Source organism: Cibotium barometz, chromosome 4, assembly GCF_041138505.1.
Source record: "Cibotium barometz isolate CiBa-2024 chromosome 4, ASM4113850v1, whole genome shotgun sequence".
NCBI lineage: Eukaryota > Viridiplantae > Streptophyta > Polypodiopsida > Cyatheales > Cibotiaceae > Cibotium > Cibotium barometz.
In genome coordinates, this window is record NC_141049.1 from 66,997,420 (window position 1) to 67,025,217 (window position 27,798).

The 27,798-nt window shown below is 41.5% G+C and overlaps 1 protein-coding gene across 1 annotated transcript; it reads left to right on the plus strand.

Moving 5' to 3' along the window:
- The first annotated feature begins 1,513 nt into the window (after positions 1–1,513).
- Positions 1,514–3,504, plus strand: LOC147639535 (uncharacterized). The gene has a single exon (XM_086792301.1). It carries the CDS (start codon positions 1,765–1,767, stop codon positions 3,004–3,006), a length of 1,242 nt encoding a protein of 413 aa, XP_086648427.1. The 5' UTR covers positions 1,514–1,764; the 3' UTR covers positions 3,007–3,504.
- The last annotated feature ends 24,294 nt before the right edge of the window (positions 3,505–27,798 follow it).

The following is a 27,798-nucleotide window of genomic DNA, read 5'->3' on the forward strand; positions in this document are numbered from 1 at the left end:
TCAGCTTGATTTTTGTGGAGCCAATCCATTCCAAGGATCCCATCAAAAACTCCCAAAGGTATAACTCTGAACTAACAGTCAGTTAAATTCCCATCTAGATTTAACTGAATACGATCTGTCTCAAGGTGAGTGAAAAGAATCTTCCCATTGGCCAATTCAACTTGCATAGGTTTCCCTGATTTCTATTCTAAGACTAGCTTACGCAAGCATCCTGGGGAAATGAAAGAATGAGTACTGCCTGAATCAATCAAAAGCTTAAAAGGCTTACCCTGATACTCAGCTGGAGTATGGATGACGGAGAATTAGTGATTTGGCCCTTGGTTTTCAATTGCTGGATAAATCTGTCCTCTTTCCTCTTCCACTACTTTTGCTATTGTGACTACTCTGGATGCTGCAGTCTGAGGCGGAACTCTTTCCCTTTGGTTGCCCCAGTTCTGGGAAGGAGTTCTGAGGCTACTCTAGACGACAGAGGCAGATGGCTGAGCTAGAGTTCTCCTGGGATTGCCCTGATTTTGACGAGATGGACCCTGATTTGACTGATAGGAAGGGGCTAGTCTCTGCACTCTCGGTCCTTGACTTCCCTGTCCCCTTGACATGGCAAGAGTCAGGCAGTCTTTCAGCTGGTGACCAAAACCCTAACATCCAAAACACCGGTTCTCATCCCTCTGAATCCTTGTAAGAGGTGGGGCTCCTGAGAAAGTGTTCTATGGGAAGGGTCTTCCTTCACTTCTGAATCTCCCAGTATCCTGATTCTGATTTGGGCCTTGTTGTCTCTTTGGGGGAGGAAAGTTTGAAGTACTTCCCGGGGTTTGGAATCTTTTAAAATTAGATGGTGCTTCGGCGGGACCTTAACTACAAAGGCTTTGGCAAAGTCCTTTGCCATTCTTACTGCTTCGGCCAGTGAGACAGGTTTGGCATTCTTCACCAAGGTGTCCAATGGCTCGTTCATTCCTCGAATGAATCTGGCCCATCAGCTGCTCTTCATCCAATTGCGGGGATGTTTTTATCCCAATTTCTCCATGCAAGGAGTCAAAATTAGGCTAAATTCCATGCTTGGAAAACCAATTTTCAGATCTATTTAACCAAATTGATTTGATTTCAAGACCAAATTACTATTTTTAGTTTTTATTAAGGGAAATTATTACAAGCAAAGGACGCAAGTGGTTTTTGCAAACTTGTTTTAAGTGGTTAGTCTAAAATATACAAAATTTCTTCAATGACTGGGGAGCCAATGGGAGGCCGAAAAACGGCTTTGAAAGTATACCAATGATTTTTTGACAGCACATCAAAATATCTCTGGTTGATAGGCACGTGTCCAGATAGGAATGGGCAACTGTCGGTAGTAAACCTGTTCAGGACAACGTGTCAATAGATGATTTGCAAGTGCGTTCTCATGGGACACGTGTTGGGAGATCAGCGGCCGAGAGGATTAGCGTTCGGACAAGAGAGGTGGACTGTAGTCGGTGCCGTTTACTGCGTGAGCTAGGACCGCAGCGCGCTCATAAGCCCTCCTCGTGAGCTTGTTTTCTCATCCAACGCACGCTCTACCGTCTTACAAAAGCCCAATGCCCATGTCTCTACACTGTCTTCCTCAATAAAACCCTCGCCTTGACTCTATCCATCTACCTGTAATCTTCTCTTCTTAAGGTTTCTCTTCCTTTTTATTTGAATCTGGCAGTTGCAGCCTTAGATCGGAATCCCCTGTGTCCATTTTTCGCCAGTACATCCCTCCCAAGTTCCAATCCACGCAAATTGCTGCAGTGAATGGCTCAATGTGCAGGCCCGTTCCCCGTCGCAGGATGGCTCTTCTCTGATTGCTTCCAACATGCGGGCAATGAGCTTCTGCACGCAGTCTACCAATGTACAGCTTCAGTTTCCAACGGCAGTCATGCCCCCAATAGCCCTGACTCTACCTCCAGCATCTCTAGCTGCCTCAACACAGTTGAAGATGTGGGTTGCTCTGGACAATGCCAATCCTCTGCATCTGCAAGCTCAGCAAACATCAATGGCAACAGCTGGAACTCTAATTATAGATACTCACATAATGACATATCCCAGCTCCACTCTAAGAGCTTCTTTGATATGTCAACAGAATGCAACAAGTCCCCACAGTCTTTGCCCTCCTCTAAATGCCCGCCATTTTGGCAGCCTATTTGGGGTAATGCCTCAAATACCCCAAATCTATCTCATAACTATCTCATCTCTGGCTTGCATCAAGCTAAGCAAGAGCATAGAGGTGCTTTGGACTTGGGCCCCAAGGCCATCTCCATGAAACAGGTGGAGAGAAAACCGCTGAAGCTCTTCAGGGGTGTACGACAACGGCATTGGGGGAAGTGGGTTGCAGAGATCAGGCTACCCCGCAACCGAACTAGGCTATGGCTGGGCACGTTTGACACAGCCGAAGAGGCAGCGCTTGCCTATGACCATGCTGCATACAAGCTGCGGGGTAACCGAGCACGCCTGAATTTCCCCTCTGCCTTGCAACATACATCTATCCCGTTCAAGGGCTCCATCTTGACTGAATCCATGATATGCAGTCTTGATGCCAAACTAGAAGCAATAATAGTAGCGGAACAATCTGCCAAGGGGCAGAGTCACAAACTCCATGATAAGCCATCTGCCATGTCTGCTGAAGAGTGCATGGGGCAAAATGCCTCTAAAACTATGGATGATTCGGTGGTGCAGAGCCCCAGCATTGCTGTACAAAATGTGGATGAAATGCCGAACTTCGGGGATGCAGAAGAGGATCCCATAATCCAATCCTTGATGCAGAGCGACGCTGTTTTAGATCAGCCTCCTTTTCTGTCTTCTCCTGAGGATTTTGGGTCAGTAGAATCTCCAACTTATGAAGGGGATGCTTTAAGTGGCTTAGAGGATCTGCTAGAGTTTAGTTGGGAATCCCCCTTTCAAAATACCCTCAACACTGTACCTAGTGTAGATATTGAGACTATATGGAACATTGTGGCTGCCTCCAATTCTGGCTCAAGTCAGAGCAGCAAGTTCTAGGTATGGGAGATTTCTGGGCATCCATTAGTTTTTTGAAGGTTGCCCAATAGCTCCCCTGCCCCCCAGCCCCCCCTTTTTTTCTTCACACAGGCACAACAAATCAGAGGTCTTATCTTTTTTGGGAAGATCTCTGGTTTCTTCCAAAAGTGTTGTGTACAGATTATTCTTTCAACCTAGGGTTAGATGCCTCCAGTACAGATGGCAGATGCGCCTCAAGATGCGTGTTTGATTTCTTCCAAGGGCTTGCCTGTCAAGTAGTTTGTGAATTAACATCAAAGCTGCTTCATGTCAAGTGCTCATCTCAGAGGGGCATGCTATAGAGAGAGTTCTTTTGATATAACTCTCCATTGCATGGACATGAGTGACAAGTGGGAGCCTTTTTTTTAAACCTCCTCAAGATTGAGGCAGACCTTGTGGCCGTTTTTCCTCCAAAGCCACGATATAATATCCTAGTTGTTTTGTGTTGCCAATGGAAAAGCAATACATGATATTTTACATTAACTTTATATTCACATGCATGCATGATGCACCATCTAATCAATTATTCAAGTATTGGGACAATTTGTTGTTGACATGTGTCCACCAATTGTGAAAGTTACTACAAAGATGGGTTCTGCATGCCCATATGGTATAGGCCTTTTAAAGCAACTCGCGACATTGGAGTGATGCGAGCCAGAGTGGCTCACAACCAGTTGAAAAAGTGAGCAAGCCATAACTCTTCTTTTAAAGAAAAGATTGGAATTATATTAGAAAAATAGAAGAAAAGAAACAATACATAACGTTTTTTATTCAAAGAAGCTTAACTTAAAGATCTAAATAAACAGAAAACAGTAGGCTTCATTCTTTGTCGATGCTCTTTGCAGCCTTGGTTAGTTGGCAGATGTATTTTGCAAGCTCCTCATCATGATCCTGAGTGTCCAAGTAGCAATAGCTTCTTTCTCCTTAGTGACCAAGGAGGAGGCACCATCCTCAATTTCTTTCTTGCGTCGTATGTGTCCCTAGTCTGCTTCCTACAGATTGGCAATTCTTTGACTCTCAAGTGACAAGAGAGTGGCTGAGCATGTTTTCTTCTTTGGATCCAATAATCCTTTCATCTAAAAAGATAGAGAAACTTTCAGATCCGAGCGGATGTCAGACTTTTTATCTGAGAAAAGAAAGGCATTCATGTTTTTTCACACTGTCTAGAGAAATTCTACTCTTATGATATTCCATAGTTTAGTAGAACAACCATTAGCTTCACCCAATAAGATTTCTTTTGAGTTGAGCATAGTAGGATGAATTGGCTTGATGCACACATGGAGGAAATCCAATACATTGGAGTTCCATTCACAGTTAATGAAAAGGTGGGCTACCGTTTTCTCCTCTTTTTTGCATTTGGGATAGAGGCCAAACCCTATGCCAATCTTAGCAGAACATTGGTTTGTCCAGAGAGCGTTGTGGAGGATAAGCCACATGAGGCTGGACTTTTTAGGAGCTATCCTTTTAGACCATAAATGATGAAACTTGAATTTCCACTGACTTCTATGTTAGTCAATGAACCATCTATCATTGAGTTTGACATGGAGAGAAAGAGAGAGGAGGAAAGGAAGGAATGGGTAGCATAATGGATTGAAAGGGCCAGCTTAGCAAATGAAGGAGAAGGGGACCTCTGACCTAGATGAGGGATGAGAGGAGAGGATTACAAAAGTTCATGCTATCTTGGATGAGGTCCAAATCTTGAGCATTGACCATGAAAGCTGCTAGGATTTCAAGTCTAGTAAGCCGTCTTTTGTGGTGGAAGTGCCAAATGTCAGCCCAAGTCTTGATACCTTTCTTAGAAAGAGCATGAGCTCTTTTGAAGACGTGAGACTAGATAAAGTTTAGAGTCAAAAAGAACCATATTGAGTCAAGATGAAAGATCAAAGCTTTGAGTTTGAGGTTTTCCACCACCACAAGATGGGGTTTAAGATTGTTCTAGGTTTGCCAAACAGCTTTAACGAGAGTGTTGCCATGAGCTTTAATTTGATCTAGTGCACAATTCAAGGAGAGGAAGGGAGATCCTTCCATCTCAGGAATTCCTTATTAATAGATGGGTGCACCTATTTAAAAGAGATAGCCCAGTCCTCCTTGGGGGAGTAAAGGCTTCTAATGATTTATTTGGTTGAGAGCTTTTCTACCAAGTTGAGGATGTTAAGCAAGCCCATCCCTCCTCCATCCTTAGGGAGAGCACAATATCTGTAAGCCACTTTGGGGATCTTATAACTGCTAGAGTCTGCAGCCCATAGGAAGTTTCTATACATGGCTTCTAAAGTCTTAAGATCACTATTAGAGAGGGTCTCTAGCAAGATAGAAAGTAAATAGTGGAGAGGATAAGAATGTGCTTAAAGACCGCCAGTCTATCAGCTAGATTTTTTTTGTTGACATCCTTTTCATCTTTCAAACCTTTGTTGAACCTTCTTGAGCACCTATTTCCATATTTGGTGAATTGAAACTCCAAATCCCATAGGGATTCCATGTTACATTATTGGCCCTCTATGGTCTATTGGGGATGCTCGTCCGACCAGTTCCACGGAAACCACATTTGGATGCATTGAGACGTATACTGCGGAATGTGAGGTCTACTTTGCATTGTGGACTATTCTATGAGACTAGGACAGAGATATGTGTACATGGGTACACAGATGCTGATTGGGCTGGTAGTATCTCAGATAGAAGATCTACTAGTGGCTTCATGTTTTCATTGGGGAGTGCTGCTGTGACTTGGAGCAGCAAGAAGCAGCCTACGGTTGCTCTATCCAGTACAGAGGCTGAGTACAGAGGAGCTGCTATGGCAGCATGTGAGGTAGCTTGGTTGAGAAAGCTACTTACAGATTTGGGTCTATCAGTCGATAGACAAGTTGTCATTTTCTGTGACAACATTAGCAGTATACAGTTGGCCAGGAACCCAGTTTTTCATGCTCGCATAAAGCATTTAGAGGTCCACTACCACTTCGTCAGAGAGAAGGTCTTGGCAGGAGAACTTGACCTTGTTTATGTCAGCACAGAGGATCAAGTAGCTGACATCTGCACCAAAGCATTGGGTACAGAGAAGCTCCGCAGATTCATGGCTTCGCTTGGTGTACATGAGATGGAGTTGAGCTCAAGGGCGAGTGTTGAGATATCGAGCTCGTCTAGTGAGGCGGTGGACACTCATGACCCGCCTGGGGGATAGGCCCCACACTTACACCACTAGCATGGTTGGTGAGATCATGGGTGATATGCGGCCAGTGGGATGACAGGCTGTGTGACAGCCATTCTAGAGACTAGCATAGTTATAGCGTCAGCTCATTTAGTTAGGTTCACACTATAGAGAATCCTCGTATGTATTGGTTGAGTACCTTTCATATTATGTGTACTCTTATCTTGTATATGTGTGTTGAGTGTTGAGTGAAGCAGAAGAAGATTTTCAGCCTCTCACCTTGTGTGTTCTCTATTAGGGTTTTGTGAGTGTGTGTGTGTGCTTGCAAGAGCTCAAGCTCTCTTCCCCCCTGCATCTTTTCATGCATGAACATCCAGTTCAGCCAGGAACTTCAAGGTCAATGTAGGAGCGTGTGAAAATGTTTGTTTCTCAAGTGTTGAAAGCCCAAAGAAGTGCAGGTCCTCGAAAAATACAGATGGATATTGTGAAGGATATGCTGTTTTCCTCCATGATGAATCAAAATGATGAGCTACCTACAAGTATTGGGGATCATGAGCTCTGTAATTTTTTGGAGGAGTTGAGTCCTCTGTGGAAAACCAGAGGTGAGTATTCATTCTGTAACTTAATTATATTTGGATGTATTTTTCTACATTCGGTCCTCTCTTTATTGTGAAATTATGTTTTTTAGGTTTAGACGCATTGTATCCCAGGAGAAAAGAAAATTGATGCTGGAAAGAGAGGGCTTTAATAGCATCCTTCTTATACAGAGAAAATCTCGCTATTCATTTATACAAGGTAGCCGTTTCCCAAGACAAGGTGGCCCTGATGATAAATGTTATGTCCATGGAGCAGTGAAAAGGCTATGTGCATCCCAAATATCCTACACATATATGTGAGTTGAAGAAGGCCTTGTATGAATTGAAGAAAGCACCACATGCTTGGACAGACAAGATAAGCAGGTATCTCATTAACATTGGTTTTCATGTGGGAACATCAGATTCATCACTATATGCAAAGAATACAGCACATGGTATTGTGCTCATTGTTATCTATGTAGATGACTTGATTGTGATAGATGATTTAAGCAAGGATATTGCTGATATGAAAGCTTCATTATGTGGTGAATTTTATATGAAAGACTTGGGAGAATTGAGATACTTTCTTGGCATTGAAGTGGTGAAAACAAAGAAAGGCATTTGGTTGGTTCAAAGGCAGCATGCATTGAATATGCTAGCAAAGTATGGCATGACATGTTGTAAGCCAATGAGCATACCATTGGAACAAAATTTGAAGTTAAGGGCTGATTGTGGTGAAGAGATTGAGGATGTGACAATGTATAGAAAGATGATTGGTAGTTTGATATACATGACTATCACTAGATCAGATTTATGCTCTGCAGTTGGGCTTGTGAGTTAGTTTATGCAAAGCCCAAGGAAACCACATTTGCATTCAGTGAGAAGAATCTTGAGATATGTGAAATCCACAACACAGTATGGACTCCTTTATGAGTATGGCAAAGCTATGGATGTTTATGGATATACAGATGCAGATTGGGTAGATAGTTCTTATGACATAAGATTGGGTAGGTAGTTCTTATGACATAAGATCTACTAGTGGCTATGCTTTCACATTGGAAAGTGCAGTTGTGGGTTGGAGTAGTAAAAAGCAACCCATTCACTCTTTTCCAGGTTAGGGCTAAGGTGAAGTGAGCTAATGGGTATAGTACTTGGCATGAAAGAGATTAAAGAGTCTTTTTAAGGGAATGGCTAGAAATTCCACCCTCAACATTAAAATGAAGAGGGGAAGGGTCAAGATCAAGAAGGGAAGGAAGAGGAGAAAGGCTAAGATGGACCTAAATTTAGCCAATATGAGAACATTGGTGCTTGTCATGCAACCCAGCAAGACCCATGAGAATTGTATAGGAGATTGTAATATTCATTCAGCATATCTCATGGATAGGAATAAAATACTACATAAGAAGATTCTAATAAGAAAGGTCATAGACTCCTTGAAAGAAAATGTTTGGACTCCAAAAGGCAAAAGTAGAGAAGACCACAAGCAGCTAAAGTCTAAACCCTCAAAGGTAAAATCAAATAGTTAGAGGAGGACAATAGTCTAATAAGTTTACTTCTTGATAAAAGGGTATTGATTCTCAAAGGGCATAGATTAGGGATATGCAAGGGAAATTGCAGAATAACCTAGAGGAACTTACCAGGCGGTGGATGCTCTAGTTGTCGATGATGCCATAGGTACGCTGAGGAAGGTACAAATGGAAGTTGGATTTTATGGTTAGAAATTAAAAAAGTTGGAGTTGGAACTTGGACCCTGGAACTAGAATACTGAGGATTATGATGGAAACACTGTGGTTTTATTGCAATTCTATCTTGAAAATAGTTGAATTTGAGAAAAGGCAATTTCATATTGGGTGCGTAAGTGGTGTGTCTATTTAGTTTTCATATGAGTACCGGCTAGGGGGCCTGGGAACTCTTTTCCCTGCTGGTACCCGAGACAAAACACAACCAAATTTTTATAAAGAGGGATCCCACCAATACAGTGGTTGGGCGGTTGGCTAATCCATGGGATCCCACCAATACAGTGGTTGGGCGGTTGGCTAACCCATGGGATTGGATGGGGCTAGGCTGGATCGGTGGATTCCTACAATAAAGTTCAATTTTGTTCAAAATTACGATAGTTGAAGTAAGTCACGGGATAATTCTTGTTCTATGGGAAAGAATCAACGGCTGTGCCTCATTGAGGGGAAAAAAGTGTTGATCTCTATGAACCAAGTGTAAAGATTGTTCCTTCTTCAAGTCGGTTATCCAAGTGAAGGATAGCCTAGACTCTTGACCTCGTTAGATAAATTTTTGTTAGAAGATTTTCCTGGAGGAATCGCCTATGCTTTCTAGGCGAGGAAAGTTTTTCTGGGTTTGGTATTGTGTGTCCAACAGCCGAGAGAGAGAGAGAGAGAGAGAGAGAGAGAGAGAGAGAGAGCCCACAACCCAATGTAACCTGCCCCAACAACAAAGTAAAACCACCTCTGAGCCACCGATGATGTAGGCCACGTGGTAGATGTATGTGTGAGCACTTTAGTCAAGGTCGCTGCACTTATAGTAGCCTTGGACACATAGAGAGAGAGTGTGTCAAGGACTATGGAGTTTAGGGACTTGAGGCACTAGTCGCGGGCTATCAAGTAAGAGGGAAACTTGGTACACAGTCCAGGTGTGCTAGAGAGTAGAGGAAAACTTGGTACAGGGTCCAGGTGTGCTAGAGAGTATTTACTTGAGGGGAGGTGTTGAAAATACAAGTGAATAGGGTGTGTGCGGGAACAAGCCCTTGGTTAGAGGCTGTAAAAGAGAATGTGTAAATGTGAAAGAACCTGTGAAAAGGTGAGAAGAATCTACTGGGAGAGAATAAAGGGTAGCATGAGAAGATTTAGGAAGTGTGGAGATATTCTGGGAAAAGTGAAGAGGTGGAGAGAATCAGGGAAAAGAGGTGGAGTGAATCATGGAGAAATTAGTGGGATTTGATGCTTGATGTAAACTCTATAAATTGAGGCATTGCCCTAATGAGAATTTGCTGGTTTTTGAGTATCCATGCCTATATTAATCTATTTGTTAATTACCCACTAATTATGTCTTAATTATTTGCTAATCACCCACTAATTATGTCTTAATTATTTGCTAATCACTTTGTTAATAATGTTGATTCTAGTGTTTGATCCACCATAGCTCATCACAATGCCCTAATTTCAACAGTCAAGACATCGACCGACCTTGCTACGCGAGATGTCCTTCTTTGACTCTCCATCAGCTGTTGCAACCTTTCCACTTAGGTCCATGACCTCATTCCATAAGATAGTCAAAATGCTTCCCTAGCATTCTTGACGTAAAACAATCTTTAAAAAACTGGTTTCAAATGCAAATACAGTTTTCAAGCAAAATTTCCATCGTTCCATATCATTCCACATCTATTGATATCATTTCTCCTCATTCCACATCATTTCACATCATTCCACATCATCCCACATCATTCCACATGCATTCACATCATTCCACATGCATTCACATCATCTCACATCATTCCACATGCATTCACATCATCCCACATCATTCCACATTCATTCACATCATTCGGATTTCCACATTAATTCACATCATCCCACATCATTCCACATCAATTCAGATCATCCTACATCATTCCAAAATTAATTCACATCAATCCACACATTACTCCACATTATTCCACACATCACTCCCCATCATTCCACACATCCCGCACATCCCACATCAATCCAATTCCTACAAACAAGATGGTCTCTTTTTGCTTTGAGAATCGGGTTTGATTATCAACTTTCCTTGATCTAGTTATCAAAATTTTGTTCCACAATCAACTAGTTTAAGAGTACAGTTACTCTACTTTTGATACTGACAGAACTTTCTAAGTCTCGACCAATTATTTGGCTTAGTTAAATGCAACTTTTCCTCGACTCAATTTAATTAAGTCTAAATTTCTGTTCACTTTTGGATCCTGATCCTTTCAAAAATTCCACAATCCTTTTCCAGGGAATCTAGGAATAAGTCACTCATCAGTATTTACATTTCATCCAACTAAGCATGTTTCTGGTCTTTTTCTAGGAAATCCTTTTTTTGTTCAAAGTGTACTTAAGATTCTATTTTTCGAGAATCTAGACGTATACTTCATAATTCCAAAAGTTAAATATGTTCGTGATTCCTCTTTCTGATTAAAAATTTATCCATGTTTTCTCGATGCATTCTTATGAATATTTTCACATTCTTTTATCAAATTTTCCAAAATAAAATATCATGAAAATCCCTCTTTTAGCATAAAATCTTTATGCACGCATACTAATTCATTTTTATCTAAATGAATTATATTCATGATCTCATTTAAAAATTAGAGATGAACTGTACATAACCTTCTCGTAATTTCTAAAATGAATAATGCTCAAACCTCCACTTTTCACATAAAATTTATTATGCATAAATTTAAATTCATTTTCTAATGATTAACTTTTTACCATAGCTTCCCCGCATTTTCTATGAAATGAGAATGCTCAAAATTTCACTTTTAGCATAAAATTTAATTTATGCATAAACCTTCATCTCTAACTTGATAAGCTTAGAGTTTAGGGTAAGAAAATGAGATTAAAATTATGGTTTAACCTTCCAAGAAGGATTTAACCATAAGAAGTGAGTACTCCTTCATAAAGAGTAAATATGAATCATAAATAATACACTTAAGCATAGGAGATTAACATTACTTCATCAACAACATAAATCAAGAAGGGCATGGTTTTAAGAAGAAACCATGAGATAGAAAGCTTCCCAAGCATGTAGAGGAGAGAAAATAGTATAAACATCATGGTTTAGGCTTACCCTTAGTGTGCTTGATTTTTTATCTAGCAAGGAGATGTGTAGCCCTTAAGGAAGAGGCTTGGCCACCAAGAGAAGAGGAAAATCTTCAAGAGAAGAAGAGGTTAAATGAAGCACCAAAGCTTCACAATGGAGAGGCAAGGAAGAGGGAAGAAGGAATTACACTAGAATGAAAATTACACTAGCATGGAAATACTCTAAAATGAAAATACAAAGGAATGGGGTTCTATTTGTAGGTGAGGGAGGCCACCAACCAAGCTCAACTAGGATCTAGAGGCTTCCAGCTTCAGTTTGATCCAAGTTGGACAAGTTTTGGACTAGTTAAACCCACTTTTTGATCCAGTTTGATGAGAGATGAAATATCTGGGGATGATGGAAATCTAGGCACCTCCTTGATGGTCTCCTCCCACCCCCCTGAGGTGTCAAAATTCACATTTTTATAATGCTAAATATGAGTACTAGTCAACTCTTCATCTTATGTGAAAATTTACTCATTTTTGGTGGATTTTCTTTTCTTGCATTTTTCTCATTCAAAAACTTGGATTAATCCCATTGGCCCATTAGAACACTCTTTGGACCTTAATCAAAAGTTTCTGAAAAAGGTATCCCTAGGTTAAGGTGTCCAGTGCACATATTCAATTAATTTCTAATGCACATTGGAAAACTCTTTTTAAACTTATGTTTCAGGGGAATTCATCTTAAAATAAAAGGGTAACTTCGTATCCAAAAATATATCAAAACTGTATTATCTCTCTCTAGAATATTTTCTCTCTCTAGACCAAAACATGGTCAAACAAGATCTTTTTCCATTCTGAAAGGTGGGATGATTACAAGAGACTAAAGGGGAGGTTCTCACATCTTTACATGATCAAAAGTTGGAGGGCGGAATCTTACAAAAACTTTACCTTTAGTGTCTCGACGATAAGACTCAAAAATGAATGTAGAACACTTCATAACTCAAAGATCTACCAAGAAGCTAAGAAAGCAATTGTGCTTCCCTAGTGCAGCGGTGATAATGTTAAACTTAAACCCACAATCTCAAGGGACACACATGAGAGTGGTATGTACACATAATCTCAAGGGACACACTAGCACTCTCACTCTCTTACACTCTGGAGCGTTGGATAAGGATCAGAGAAGAGTTTGTAAACAACAACTATCTATCTTACACAAGGAAAAAATCATTTTCTCATTAGTTGAGTTATTCTTTATACAAGAAGTATAAGTGATCAGACACTCGAAAGCACATGTAGCCATTATTTGACTTTGTGAACTAGTGTGTCCTAGGCTACTAGTATACATGAGAAGTTGATGCCAGTATTACACTCACCTTAGTCATTCCCCGTGTTTTTTACCTTAAAAGCTTATTGGTTAGTCATGCTAAATAAGGCCTAAAAGGGGCTCACTAATAACTAAGGAGTTGGTTAAGACTAAGGATTTGGTTAAGGAGATCTCACTTCTTATAGCTTTAAATATTCATCATATTAAGTGCCTAACTTAAAAGCTTATTGGTTAGTCATGCTAAATATTGCCTACCATATTTTACATACTCATTTAATAAAAGTAAAAAAATATTTCCTAAGTCCCTTAAGTCGAGATGAGAGTGAGACACACTAAGTAGGGGATCATCGAGAGGCCACAACTCCGAGTTATAGCTTGCTCTTTAGGTGGTCCTTTGATTTTTCTCCCCATGGTCCCAAGCCCTCCAAGAGTCCTGTATGGGTCGAACTCCTTGACCTTCTCCTCCATCTCTATCCCCTCTGATCAAGCTCATAGTTGAACCTTTAAGGAAGATCCTTAGCCAAAGACCCAAAACTAATCTAAATCGTAGATGGCATCCCCAAGCTCTTCTTGATGTCAGCCCCACGATATTAGAGATTGACTTAGACTTCAGCAACCTACAACCCATTATCTATAAGAATTTTCTGCATAATTCCATTGTGGAAAGCAAAGATGGATCAAAAAGCCCCCCCCAGAAGAGAGCGTAATAGGAAAACCCCTCCTCTATAACCAAATCACTATAGGAACCCTAATAGATTTTCCCCCCTCCTTGAAGAAATATATGACTCCACTCAACTTAAGGATGTGACAAAGAGGAATTCAAAGATGAGGATTTTGTTCAAGGAACTTCAAAGAAGACGATGGAGACCTAGATCTAGAAAGAGAAGTAGATGAAATGGACTTCCAGAGAGAAGATAGAGGAGCAAAAAAACCCACTCAAGCATCAGAGGAAGCTTTGCTAGGAGATGCTCCTCCACCCTCTAAAGAACCTACTTAGGCAGTAGAGAAAGCTTTACTAGGAGAAAGATGTATTTCAACAAGTCCCCCAGAGAAGAAAACACAATAGGAAAAACCCTCCTCTATAACCAAATCTCTATAGGAACCCTAATATATTTTTCACCCTCCTTAAAAAATATTTGACTCCACTCAACCTTGAGGAAGATTGACAAAGAGGAATTCAACAAAGATGGGGATTTTGTTTAAGGAACTCAGTTCTCGATGAAGATGATGGAGACTTAGATCTAGAAAGACAAGTAGATGAAATGGACTTCTAGAGACAAGAAAGAGGAGTATAAAAAACCACTCATGTAGCAAAGGAATCTTTGCCAAGAGAAGCCCCTCCACCCTCTAAGAACCCTACGCCTAGCCAAAATACCAACAACTCAAAAGGGGAACCCCTACACTAGTTAAATTTCCCTAGTAAGTGGAGGTTATCCAATCTAGGTGCCAATATTTAGGCTTCAAAAAAACATTACTTGGTCAAAGGAAAGACCATCCCCAAAAACCAAAATAAATGATCTCCTTCAAAAAAAAAATCCTTTAATACCAAAGGTCTGACCGACTAGTCAAGAGCCCATATTATTAAAAATTGGTTGTGACAAACTAATCTAATCCCAGACTTCATAGGTTTGCCAATAAGTCAAATCAATTGGGAAATTTTTGGATAAGAATTTTGAGATTATATCTAGATACCACAAATGGTTCTGTATAGATCATTCTCAGGGTAGTGGTGGCATCGTCTTGGGAGTTACACATAATCTCTACCCCTTCATCAAGATAGCATTCAAGCTACAGATCATAGATGGGTAGACATCTCTTTGGAGACATGCTAGTAGGCTATAACAGTTGTCTCCTTGTATGCCTCTGGCCCTTCCAAATCTAGACTAAGCATGTGGTCTTTCTTGATACTCTTTGGACTCCCCTATCATTCTAGTGGGAGACTTCAACCTAGTGGAAAATAGGTTTAAGACCAAAGTTGGAGAGATCCATGGCATATAAAAGAAAAGATGGCTCGAATGTAAAGTATTCCATGATCTCATTGAGACCTGGATGAATCCTCTTCCTTCACCTAGTCCAATGGGAGAATAGGTGATCGAGTTATGAATACAAGACTAGACAGGTGCTACATGACCAACAGTCTCCTCTCAATGCCTGTCGTAGCTACTATAAAGTAAAGGTTTTAACTAAAATCTTACACTCAAGTCACAAACCCTTCCTTGTAACCCTAAAACAAGACCTCACAGTGTCAGGGAAAGAAAAGTTTCACTTTGACCCGAAAACCCCCCAACTCCCCTTCGTTAAATTAGGCATGAACCAAATTTAGGTGAGGAACTTTAGCCTAGGGAAATTCCCAACCAATGCCTGGGCTTCTGCTATCAAAGAATCTCAATATTTCCTCTTAGGGACTAAGTGGGAGATTATCAAAATGAGGGTTGAGATAAGAGATAAGAAGTATAAATTGGAACAACTCATCAATAAAGGGAGAGAACAACTTTACGATGAGCTACTTCAAGCCAAAGCTGATCTTAAGAGAGAGGAGGAGAATATCAGCACAAACCCTCAATTATAGATTAGAGAATGGTGGGTAGGGAAAGTAGATAGTCCTTCAAAATAATTCTTCAATATCCTCAAGAAAAAGAATGAAAATGAGAGAGTCCCTATGCTTCTTAATAAGTATGGCATCGGAGTTGAAAAATCCTTGAAGAGAATCTTCATGGATTTTGCATAAATCTTATAGGTTGTGGATAACATGTTGAGAGGCCTTCAATTGGCTAGGATTTCTTTCTCCTCTCTTTTATGAATAAATTTAATAACTCCCTCATTCATGGATAGAGGGAGGCTACCAAAATCAACTGCTTCCTTCTAGACTTCTAGTAAGGGGTGAAGAAGCCACTCCTTAAAGGTTTTGTAAAACTCAGTTGGGAGCCCATCTAGGCATGGGCTCTTTCCATTCTTAAGAGAGTTGATGATGGTGTTGAGCTCTTCAATGGAAAAGTCCTCTTCTTTTAACATGGAAGCTATGTACTTGGGGATAACTTTTTTTTTATAACACATAGCTATATGGGCACGAGTCCAAGTTGGAGATCTAATAGGAGGGGAGCTGAACATATCAACATAGAAATTGTGGGCTATTTAGGCTAGGAGACTATCTACCCACATGGATTCATGGATCATGAAGGAACTAAAAGGCTTTATTAAAGGCATGTTTATCTTGGATGCCATCATAGCCATGTGGAAAGGATGTGCACATGCTCAAAAATATAATCAGGACTTCATCTTTGTCAAAATTGATTTTGATAAAGTGTATGATAGACTGGAATGGGATTTCATTCTACAGTCCCCCTCTATGATATGGGTCTTGGGCAGCACCACTTCATTAGATTTGTCAAAACTCTATTTGGCAATGCTCATGCTAGAGTTGCCATTAATGGTAACGTATCGGATGCCTTTTTCCTTAAAAGATCAATTAGAGACAAGGGTTCCCTCTTGCTCCTCTCTTTTTTGCAATAGTTGGAGATGCTCTTTTGTGGCTAGTGGATGATGGTATCAAATCAAGATCCCTCATAGGTATCCACCTCCCCAACAATGCAAGCCAACTTTGACTTCAACAATTTATTGATGACACCAATAGTATAGTCTACAATGATCAGTAATCCATCTCCTCTTTTTGGAGTTACCTTTCTATCTTCTAGGCTTGCTTCAGGTTCTACCATCAACCATAGCAAGACTGATATCAAAACTCTTCTCAAAGAACCCCCAACTTGAATAGGGTTGCAGAATTATCCCCAAAGGCTCTATCTTTAGACTTCTTGGAATTTCAGGATCTTTGCCACACAAGAGAATCAAAGTACCACAAGTTCTTGCATAAATCAAGAATTAGTAATCAACTCCATACAAATAAAAGATTCAAACATATTAAGCATGGATATGAAAGTAAACATGAGATAAAACCATAGACTTGAAAACAGAACTTAGACGACATCACCATTAACAAAGGGTTGGGTTAAATCTCCCCCTCATACGTGCTGACTCCTTCCATGACATGAGTATTCCGTGACCCTCACACAAGTATGACGCCTCATTCGACATCCTCACACTCATCACCTATACTCAACAAGTCAACATGTTGGTGAGGTAATCAAACACCAATATCAATAACACTAGCATCCATACACATGGCATCACCCAATCACAGCATACATAGCATAGACCCGCAAATCATATGCCAATCGCATCTTACAATGTAGTATTTATTATAATATCACTCACGATACTGATTTCAAGCATGGCACAATGGTCGGGTGGGCATCCCCAATAGACCATAGAGGGCTAATAATGTAACATACCTCTTGCTCGGGTTAGCACTGACCTCAGTTTGCGTGTTTGATAGGAGTGGATTAAGTCAGGATATGTGCGAAAAAACCGCTCGGGCATCCAACAAGCATCTTCTCGGATGGTTCTTGAAGGTCAAACGATATATATTATAAACATTTCCAGTTCTTGTAGTAGTCTGCTCATGGGTCAATAATTACATCAGGTACTAATTGCTCTTCATCACATCAACTAGCTCTGGAGGTTCTTCATAAACAGGATGATTAGGGATTGGTGCTTTAAAGGGTCTCAATAAACTAATATGAAAGGAGTTATGAATCCTCCAATGGGATGAAAGATCTAGTCTATAACCGAGGTCATTGATTTTGTCTACTATTTTGAAAGGACAGTAGAATCTAGGTGCTAGTTTGACAACAGGATTCTTTTCTACACTCTTAAGCCTCTTGTTTTCTATCCTCAAAAGTACATGGTCTCCTTCTTCAAAAGTCATGGGTTTCCTTTTCTTATTGGCCTATTTTACATACTTTTCCTGAACTTTCATAATAGCCTCTTTAACTTGATCATGAATAGAGTTAAAGTCTCTGGTAAATTCATCAGCAACTTCTATAGTGCAGGAAAGACGAGTCATCGGAGTGGGAAGGGTCTTTCCATACACTATCTCAAACGGTGCCTTCTTAGTGGCAAAGTGAGGAGTGTTATTGTAGGCAAATTGGAGAATATATAAATATTTATCCCATTGCCTAGGCTGTGAGATGAAACATAGGCTCTAAGAAGGTCTAGGATAGTACTATTGGTCACTTCAGTTTGGCCATTGGATTCAGGATGAAAAGCACTAGAGAAATCTAATTTTGTGCCTAAATTATCGAACAATGTTCCCCAAAAATTGCTACAAAATCTAGAATCTCTATCTAATACAATGACTTTAGGCAAATCATGATGCACAAATATATGCTTTAAAAATAAATGAGCAGCTTGATGAGTAGTCAGTTTCTTTTGACATGCAATGAAATGAACCTGCTTGCTAAATCTATCAGCAGCATCTACTATCCAAATCATGTCATTCTTATTAGCAGTAAGCCGAAAACCAGTGATAAAATCCATTGAAATCTGCCCCCATGGTTCATTGGGAATTGGGAGTGGCATAAGTAATCCCTGAGAGTTTTCCCCTTATAGCTTTTAATCTTCTAGAAAGTAATGCATTCGGCCATAAACTTGGCTATATCTTTCTTCATAGATGGCCAATGAAAGTCTCGGGCAATGGTCTTTAAAGTAGAGGATACTCCTCTATGCCCTACATATGGGGGTTTGTGCAACTCCTCCATAACAGACTGTCTAAAAGGTTTTGTGATGCATAATCTCCTCTGAAAGAAGAGACACCCATCATGATAAGAGTAATCCGAGTGGGGAGTCCACCCATTATCTCTCATTTTGGTCCAAGTGTCTGAAAAGTCTAGGTCTTGGTCATAAGAGTCTTACATAGCATCGAAAGTCGAGCTATCTATAGCCGTGATGTGATGAACACTAGGCCATCGAGATGACTAAGGGCATCAGTAACTACATTCTCTTTTCTAGGCTGGTAGAGAATAGTAGGCTAGAAACTTTGAATAAAAGTAGCCCATTTGATGTGTCGGTCAGATATCAAAGGTTGGGTAAGCAGGTGCCTGATACTCTATTGTTCTGTTTTAATGAATGATGAATTCTGATCCCATCGAATAATGTTTCTAAATCTTTAGGGCATGGACTACAGTAGTCAATTCTTTGTCTCATAAGTGTTGTACTTGCACTCGAGAGGTCTGAGTTTCCTACTCTCAAATGCTATGGGGGTGACCATATTGCATTGATATTGCCCCTATGCCTATACCACTAGCATAAGTTACAACAATAAAGAAAGGTCTAGCAAAGTCTGGTAGAACTGGTGCTTTAGTGAGTGCTTCTTTTAAAGCATTAAAAGATTTTTCCTGTTTATCAGTCCACACATACTTGTTTTCTTTCTTTAAAAGAAAATTCAGATAATGAGAAATGTAAGCAAAATTAATCACAAAACGTCTATAGTAACTGCACAAACCAAGAAATGATCGGAGTTCATGAATATCTTTGGGTCTCGACGGCCAAGTCACTATAGTCTCTATCTTTTTGGGGTCCACACGAATACCATCAGCAAAAACAATGTGACCAAGGTATTCAATCTCTGTCTGAAAGAAAGAGCTCTTCTCAGGATTGAGATACAACTCATTCTCTTTTAAGAGATTAAACACTATCTCCAGATGTTTCTCATGCTCAACAACACTATCATTGAAAGGTGGAAGTCTATCTACGTGGTCTCGGACCACAATACAAGGCATTCAAGATGACATCTATTCAGACTTGGAAAAACATTTCCAATTTCACAGATTTAATGTCTATGTTGATTATCGAAGTGAAGAGCTTGGGTGAAGACCAACAGTCTTCACAAAACAAAAACAGTTCAGAGCAACAGGCCTTCTACACAAGTTCAGGAAGAGGATGAGGTAGAGGAGGCCGTGGACGCGGCCAAGGAGGTGGCCAAACAAGTAATCAGAATTATGGCCAGCAGCAATTATGGCCGAACAAGTAATCAGAATTATGGCCAACAATAACAGTCCCATAATTGTAACGTACCCATCTTCACTAATAAAGAAATGTCCATGTAATTATGAATTTTTATGGTATAAATATCAATGATTTTATTATTTGAGTCATTTTTACTTAGAATCTTCAAATTCTGAGCCCAAATTTGGAATCTGCGCACGATTTTACCCTAATGTAGGATTTTACAGTATCCAAAACGGACACCGGATCAAGCCTATACACCAATTTCAATCATTTTAGTTAAAAAACGACGACCTTTAAACCTTAATAAATGCACGACCGCACGTACGGTCTGAACCCCTGCGACCAGGAGAACCTCCCGGACAAAAAAAATTTTCGCCCCCCGGGGCGGTCTGGCACGCAAATCGAGGCGGGCGCCCCAAATTTGGGTACCCCGTCCCAAAATTTGGTCCGTACACACTTACTAGGGCGCCCGTACAATGACCGCCCAAGAACCAAAGGACGGCCGCCCATTGTATGGTCCACGCGTACCCTTAGGTGGACACCCAGACCAGATAAGGTACATGCGTACCACTCCTTTCCCAGACAACCGACACCGTACCTTTCCCGTAGACCCATGCAGGCCACTGATCCATAGCCTTTGAAGGTACACCGTCCTTTCGTCCTTGCTTTGCGCAGCGCCCGTACCCTCACCCCTCAGCTATATAAACCCCCGAGGAGCTCCACAGACGACACGCATTTCTATGTAGCGTATGCCCTGTTGTGCCGCCGTCCGTACCGCTGTCCGTCCCTGTGTAGCGTACTTGCTGCAAGTACAGCCGCCCTTGCAGCAACCCCTCGCACACCCCCTCATTTGGCTCTTTTCAGATAAGCCAATTTTCCTCCATCCCCTTCTTGCTAGAGGCCAGTGTCCTTAACTCTTCTCCCCCCCCCCCCCGTGTGAATAGACTTACAGAGAGGCTTGCAGCCACCCCTCCCAGCCCTCTCCACGTTTTTGCCTTTGGCCTTAAGGACATCTCACAAATCCCCCCCCCCATTTGCGTAGACTTTAGTAAGGGTTTTTTGACTCAAGCGAGGGTTCGTGCGCCATATTCTTTTGCTCATACGATGAACAAACGAGCTCGGAATTCAGATCCGACTGAAGCGTTTCGATCGCAGCAGCGAGCTCTACAAGGCGACGCCTAAGATGGCCTCATCTCGAAGACGGCAAAATATTACCTCAAGAGGGGCACGTAACAACGAGATGGAGGGAGATGCGCCCAATGCGGCTCCAGTCCTCCCTTTTCAAGCCCCTCAAGGAAACGGTGGCCAGGTTAGCTTGGTTAATTTTCAAAAGAAGAGATTTTTCCTTAAATTAGTATTAATGAATGGTGTCTTTTTCTTTTAAAATGAGGACATAAAAATTATATGAAATTACGAATTATGTGATGTTGTTTTCGATAAATTGCGTTGAAATTGCTATCTTCATGAATTGTGAATGCTATACTTAGAAAATTGCATTGAAGTTGTTATCTTTGGAATTCAAGATTTTTTTTTTGGCTTCAACGCTAACTCCGTTCCGTGCTTGTGTAGCCGGGCGGTGTCATTAGCAAAGCCCGGGAATGGCCCAAGGTATCCCTCATACCTTTGGGAGAATAAGGATCGCCGATTGAGGCGAGAGATTATGAGGCTGCCTAGTTCTGAGGGCCCAGGCTAGTGCGGTAAATAAGCCCACCCTAGTGCGCAGACATCCCTCTGAGGGGCGGGAGGATCGAGCGATGGAGCCTGAGAGGGCGACAGGCCGGCTTGAGTCCTCGCCAGCGGGGTGGCCGACGATGAGGTGTATGGTCCCGTAGGGTTTTGCCCAGCATGTAGAGGCTGGAAGGCCGAATTCTAGATCCTCGGCAGAATAAGAATAAGAGAGCCGGATTGGCTTGTATGGAAATGGATTCATGTATAAACTTTTTATATAATTGCATCTTGTCTTTGGTATGATTGTATTGTGTAAGAAGGCTGTTTTAACGAACCTTGTGAAGAAGGGTCCTAATTAAGGAATATGTTTATTTATGTCAAACAGTGTGGTAGTATTAATTAGAAAACAAATTGATGCGTGAGTAGGGTGGAAAGTGGGAGGATGGAATGCCCTGACGGCACCATCCTACGGACGGGTGGACCCGATTAGTCGGGTAGCTTTCCAACAGATTAAGTGAAAGCCATACGCTAGATAGTTAGGTTCTTGGGCAACTCTATTCTAGAAGACTAGGTCAGCGGCTGTGCCTTGCATAAGATGAGGAAAAAAGCGTTGTCTCTAGAAATCAAGTCTAATAGTTGCCCAATTTTTGATCAATTGCCCTATGGGTGATTTGATGTTTAGAAAATCACGCTCCCCCTGCGGGATAGAGCTAGGTCATACCTATGAATCGTATCCTTGAATCTCTACAGGGTCAAGGTGTCAATGAATAGGAAATTTTTCCCAAGATAAGACTTAGCGGACTATCTTAAGTGTTTCTCCCATTTTTAGAGGGAGGAACCTTACAATAATTCACAACAACAACAACAACATGCAAGTGGAAGAGGCCAATTCACAGGCAGGGGGAGTCAAAGAGGTCGTGGAAATTGGCAAAGGCAATATAATGATACACGTGGATGCTTTTATTATGGTAAGCCTGGACATGTGCAGGCAGATTGTTATAAGAAGCAAGCTGACATGCAAAATGGAAAATTGCAGAGCAAAACAACTATGCATCCTCGAGCAGAAACAATGAGGATAATGAAAGGTTGTTTGTTATGCAGCATGTTGTTAATGCCATGTCTGAAAATGTTGAAGCAGCACATAAAGATGATGTATGGTACGTTGATTCAGGTGCTTCGAACCACATGACAAGTCATGGGGAGTGGTTCAAGGAGATGAAAAACCTTGAAAGACCAGGTTTTGTGGAAACAGGGGATTTCACTGCTCATCCAATTGCCCATGTTGGAGATGTGCCATTGTATATGCAGGATGGCAAAGTGAAGTACCTTGTAGATGTACTTCATGTTCCGAACATAACAAAGAATTTGGTTTCAGTTGGCTAGATGTTTGAGCAGGGTTTGCAGATTCGGTTTAACCCTGATGGTTGTTATGCTGAAGACTTTAAAGACAAGTGTGGTTGCAAAAGGCAACAGAGTGGGCAGAATGTTTACATTGAATGTAAACATACTTGAAGTGAGTGTTGCGATGTTTGCAAATGGTTCAGGAATTGTTGCAGACACAGACATTTGGCATAAAAGAATTGGACATGTGAATGTGCAGAGAATGAAGTCTATGCAGACTAAAGGAATTGTGACAGGGCTGCCAAAGTTTAAAGTTGAAGGTATGCAGAAAATATGTGAAGCATGCCAATTCAAAAAGCAAACAAAACATGTATTTCCACGTAACAGAAATGTGAGCAGGTATGCACTAGATTTTGTGCATTCAGATGTATGGGGTCCTACGAAGACCATGTCTATGGGAGGCTGTAGGTGTTATGGTTGAAAAGCAAACAGGGAAATATGTAAAGTGCCTAAGGTCAGATGGAGGGGGAGAGTACTTCTCCAATGAGTTCTTTGATTTTTTGAAGAAGAACGGTATTCGGAGACAATTTACATGCAGATACACTTCACAAAAAAATGGAGTTGCTGAGCAAAAAAACAGGCATATTACTAAGATTATGCGAGCATTGATGGGAGAGAAGAATGTGCCGCATAGCTATTGGGCTAAGGTTGTTTCTACAGCAGTTTACATCATGATTGAACAGGACTCCAACTGCAACCATACATGATGTAACTCCAGAGGAGAGGTTTACTGGGCAGAAAACCTAATTTGTCTCATCTGAAAGCCTTTGGATGCATTGCATATGTGCATGTGCCAGATGAGCCGAGAACTAAGCTGGATCCAAAAGCTAAAAAATGTGTGTTTATTGGGTATTCCCTTGAGCAAAAGGTGTTGAGATATCGAGCTCATCCAGTGAGGCGGTGGACACTGATGACCCGCCTGGGGGATAGGCCCCACACTTACACCACTGGCATGGTTGGTGAGATCATGGGTGATATGTGGCCAGTGGGATGACAGGCTGTGTGTGACAGCCATTCTAGAGACTGGCATAGTTATAGCGCCAGCTCATTTAGTTGGGTTCACACTATAGAGAACCCGTGTATGTACTAGTTGAGTACCGTTCATATTATGTGTACTCTTATCTTGTATATGGTGTGTTGAGTGTTGAGTGAAGAAGAAGAAGATTTTCAGCCTCTCACCTTGTGTGTTCTCTATTAGGGTTTTGTGAGTGTGTGTGTGTGCTTGCAAGAGCTCAAGCTCTCTTCCCCCCTGTATCTTTTCATGGTATCAGAGCCTGGTTTGTGCTAAGGGCTGAGCTTCAAGCAAGAGAACCACACGAAGCAGTACGAGGGTAAGAGCTTCAACTACTCTTCCCTATTTGTGTTGGTGACTACACCCTTGTCGGGAGCTCTACGGGAGGCACCGGCAAACGATATCTGATTGAGGAGATTTCTTCGCGGGAGTAAAGCTATAGGGTAACTATAAAGTCCTATCGGATAAAATTTTCTGGACCGAAAACGCGTTTCGGGCGTGTCTGGACCACTGTTTTTCAGAAAGTAGGCGATTTTGAGCACTGCAGGTAAGTCATCGATTCTCTGCAGAACTTTGTTTTAAGAATTGCAGGAAGACAGATTGACTGTGCAAACACTGTGGGTGCTGCAAAGAGGTCAACACTTGCCATTGGTGGGTGTATGTATGCACATTGAAGTCACTAGTTGTGACATTTGAGAGTACTACAGTACCGGTGTAGAAAATACAGCAGTTTGTGCAGGAAATTTGTGCAGGAAAAACCAGAGTGCTGTTTCTGGTAAATTTGTGTATCTGGCAAGATGTCAAATGATGGCATAACCCAGATTGAGAAGCTTGATAAGAATAACTTCCATGCTTGGAGGTTCAGACTGACGAATTTCCTGATGGGAAAGGGCTATTGGGACTACATAGAAGGTGAGCATGAAGAGGCACCGGAGATACCGGATATAAATCCGACTACTGCAGATGTGAAAGAGTTTAAAGACTGGAACCAAGGAGACAGGAAAGTTATGTATTGGCTCTCCATTAGTATACAGGACACCATGAATGGGCACATTCAGGATGCCAAGTCCCCCAAGGAGGCATGGGACACCTTGGTAAAGCTTTATGAAACAAATACCAAGGCACGTAAGATACAGTTGAAGAATGAACTTCATACTGTGGAGAAAAAGAGCATGTCTGTGAATGACTATGCGTTGAAGATAAAGGGTATTGTGGAATCCCTTGCATCTATTGGTGTGTCAGTAGATGATGATGATAAGGTGGAGGTCTGTCTACGTGGTCTCGGGCCACAATACAAGGCGTTCAAGATGTCTATTCAGACTCGGGAAAACATTTCCAACTTTATAGATTTGGTGTCTATGCTGATTATAGAAGAGAAGAGCTTGGGTGAAGACCAACAGTCTTCACAAAACAAAAACAGTTCAGAGCAACAGGCCTTCTACACAAGTTCAGGAAGAGGACGAGGTAGAGGAGGTCGTGGACGCAGTCAAGGAGGTGGCCGAACAGGTAATCAGAATTATGGCCAGCAGCAGCAACAACAACAGTCCCAGAATAGACAACAACAACAACAACAACACGCAGGTGGAAGAGGCAAATTCAGAGGCAGGGGGAGTCAAAGAGGTCGTGGAAATTGGCAAAGGCAGTATAATGATGCACGTGAATGCTATTATTGTGGTAAGCCTGGACATGTGTGCAGGCAGAATGTTATAAGAAGCAGGCTGACATGCAAAATGGGAAAGTGCAACAAAACAACTATGCATCCTCAAGCAGAAGTAATGAGGATAATGAAAGGTTGTTTGTTATGCAGCATGTCATGAATGCTATGTCTGAAAATGTTGATGTAGCACAAAAAGATGATGTATGGTATGTGGATTCATGTGCTTCGAACACATGACAAGTCATGGGGAGTGGTTCAAGGAGATGAAAAACCTAGAAAGACCAGGTTTTGTGGAAACATGGGATGACACTGCTCATCCAATTGCCCATGTTGGAGATGTGCCATTGTCTATGCAGGATGGCAAAGTGAAGTACCTTGCAGATGTACTTCACGTTCTGAACATAACAAAGAATCTGGTTTCAGTTGGCCAAATGATTGAGCAGGGTTTGCAGGTTCGGTTTAACCTTGATGGTTGTTATGTTGAAGACTTTAAAGACAAGTGCAGGTTGGTTGCAAAAGGCAACAGAGCGGGCAGAATGTTTACGTTGAATGTAGACATGCCTGAAATGAGAGCTGCGATGTTTGCAAATGGTTCAAGAATTGTTGCAGACACAGACATTTGGCATAAAAGAATTGGACATGTGAATGTGCAGAGAATGAAGTCTATGCAAACTAAAGGAATTGTGACAGGGCTGCCAAAGTTTAAAGTGGAAGGTATGCAGAGAATATGTGAAGCATGCCAATTTGGAAAGCAAACAAAGCATGTATTTCCACGTAATAGATATGTGAGCAGAAATGCACTAGATGTTGTGCATTCAGATGTATGGGGTCCTACAAAGACCATGTCTATGGGAGGCTGCAGGTATTATGTGACTTTCATTGATGACCACACAAGGAAAGTGTGGGTATATTTCATGAAGGAGAAGAGTGAGGTGTTCACTTACTTTCAGAATTTCAGAGTTTTGGTTGAAAAGCAAACAGGGAAATATGTAAAGTGCCTAAGGTCAGATGGAGGGGGAGAGTACTTCTCCAATGAGTTCTCTGAATTTTTGAAGAAGAATGGTATTCGGAGACAGTTTACATGCAGATACACTCCGCAGCAAAATGGAGTTACTGAGTAAAAAAACAGGCACATTGCTGAGATTGCGCGAGCATTGATGGAAGAGAAAAATATGCCGCATAGCTATTGGGCTGAGGCTGTTTCTATAGCAGTATACATCATGAACAGGACTCCAACTCCAGCCATACATGATGTAACTCCAGAGGAGAGGTTTACTAGCAAAAAACCTGATTTGTCTCATCTGAAAGTCTTTGGATGCATTGCATATGTGCATGTGCCAGATGAGCTGAGAACTAAGCTGGATCCAAAAGCTGAAAAATGTGTGTTTATTGGATATTCCCTTGAGCAAAAGGGATACAGGTGTTTATAACCCTGCTACACGTGAGTTGAGGGTAAGCAGGGATGTTGTCTTTGATGAGATGAGCAGGGATGTTGTCTTTGATGAGATGAGCAGTTGAGTGTAAGCAGGGATGTTGTCTTTGATGAGATGAGCAGCTGGTATGCTGCTGGAAAAGAAGCTGTTGGGGCTGATGTGAGTGGAAGTGTGGTTGCATAGAATGCAGGTCAGTAATCACAGTCTTTGAGTGGACCAGGAGAGTCCTCATCTAGTGGGTATGTTGATAGACCATGGAGTGGCAGGCTGCGTCATAATACCAGTCCTGCAAATGTGATTAGTACATCACGTAAAGGAAAAGAGAAAGTGGTTGAGCCCCTTGGTATGCCTGACATTTCTGCAGGGCATTCTCATGTTGATGGAGAGTCTAGTGGCTCAGATATGAGCCTTGATGAGGAGCTTGGGATCCCAGCTATGAGAACACCTGGTGTAAAGAAGGCTATGGAAGCCATGAATGAAAAGCTGCAAAGATCTGGGAGAGTGAAAAATCCTGTGCAGAGGTTTACCTATGATGGTTATGTGGCACATCACTACGCATATATGGCAAAGGTTGTGCAGGTTGTAGAGCCCACATGCATTGATGAGGCTGTTGGAAATGTGTGTTGGGAGAAAGCTATGGATGAGGAGATGGATGCACTATATGGAAATGAAACTTGGGACTTAGTGCAATTGCCTGAAGGCAAGAAAGCCATTGGATGCAAGTGGGTGTACAAAGTAAAACATAACAGTGATGGAAGCATAAACAAGTATAAGGCTAGGTTGGTAGCCAAAGGGTATGCGCAGACATATGGCATTGATTATGAGGAAACTTTCAGCCCAGTTGCCAAGATGGCAACAGTGAGAGTTGTGATAGTAGCAGTGGCTGC

Bases quoted from the DNA above. Each gene is read 5' to 3' on its own strand.
- LOC147639535 (XM_086792301.1), top strand. From the start codon at position 1,765: ATGGCTCAATGTGCAGGCCCGTTCCCCGTCGCAGGATGGCTCTTCTCT.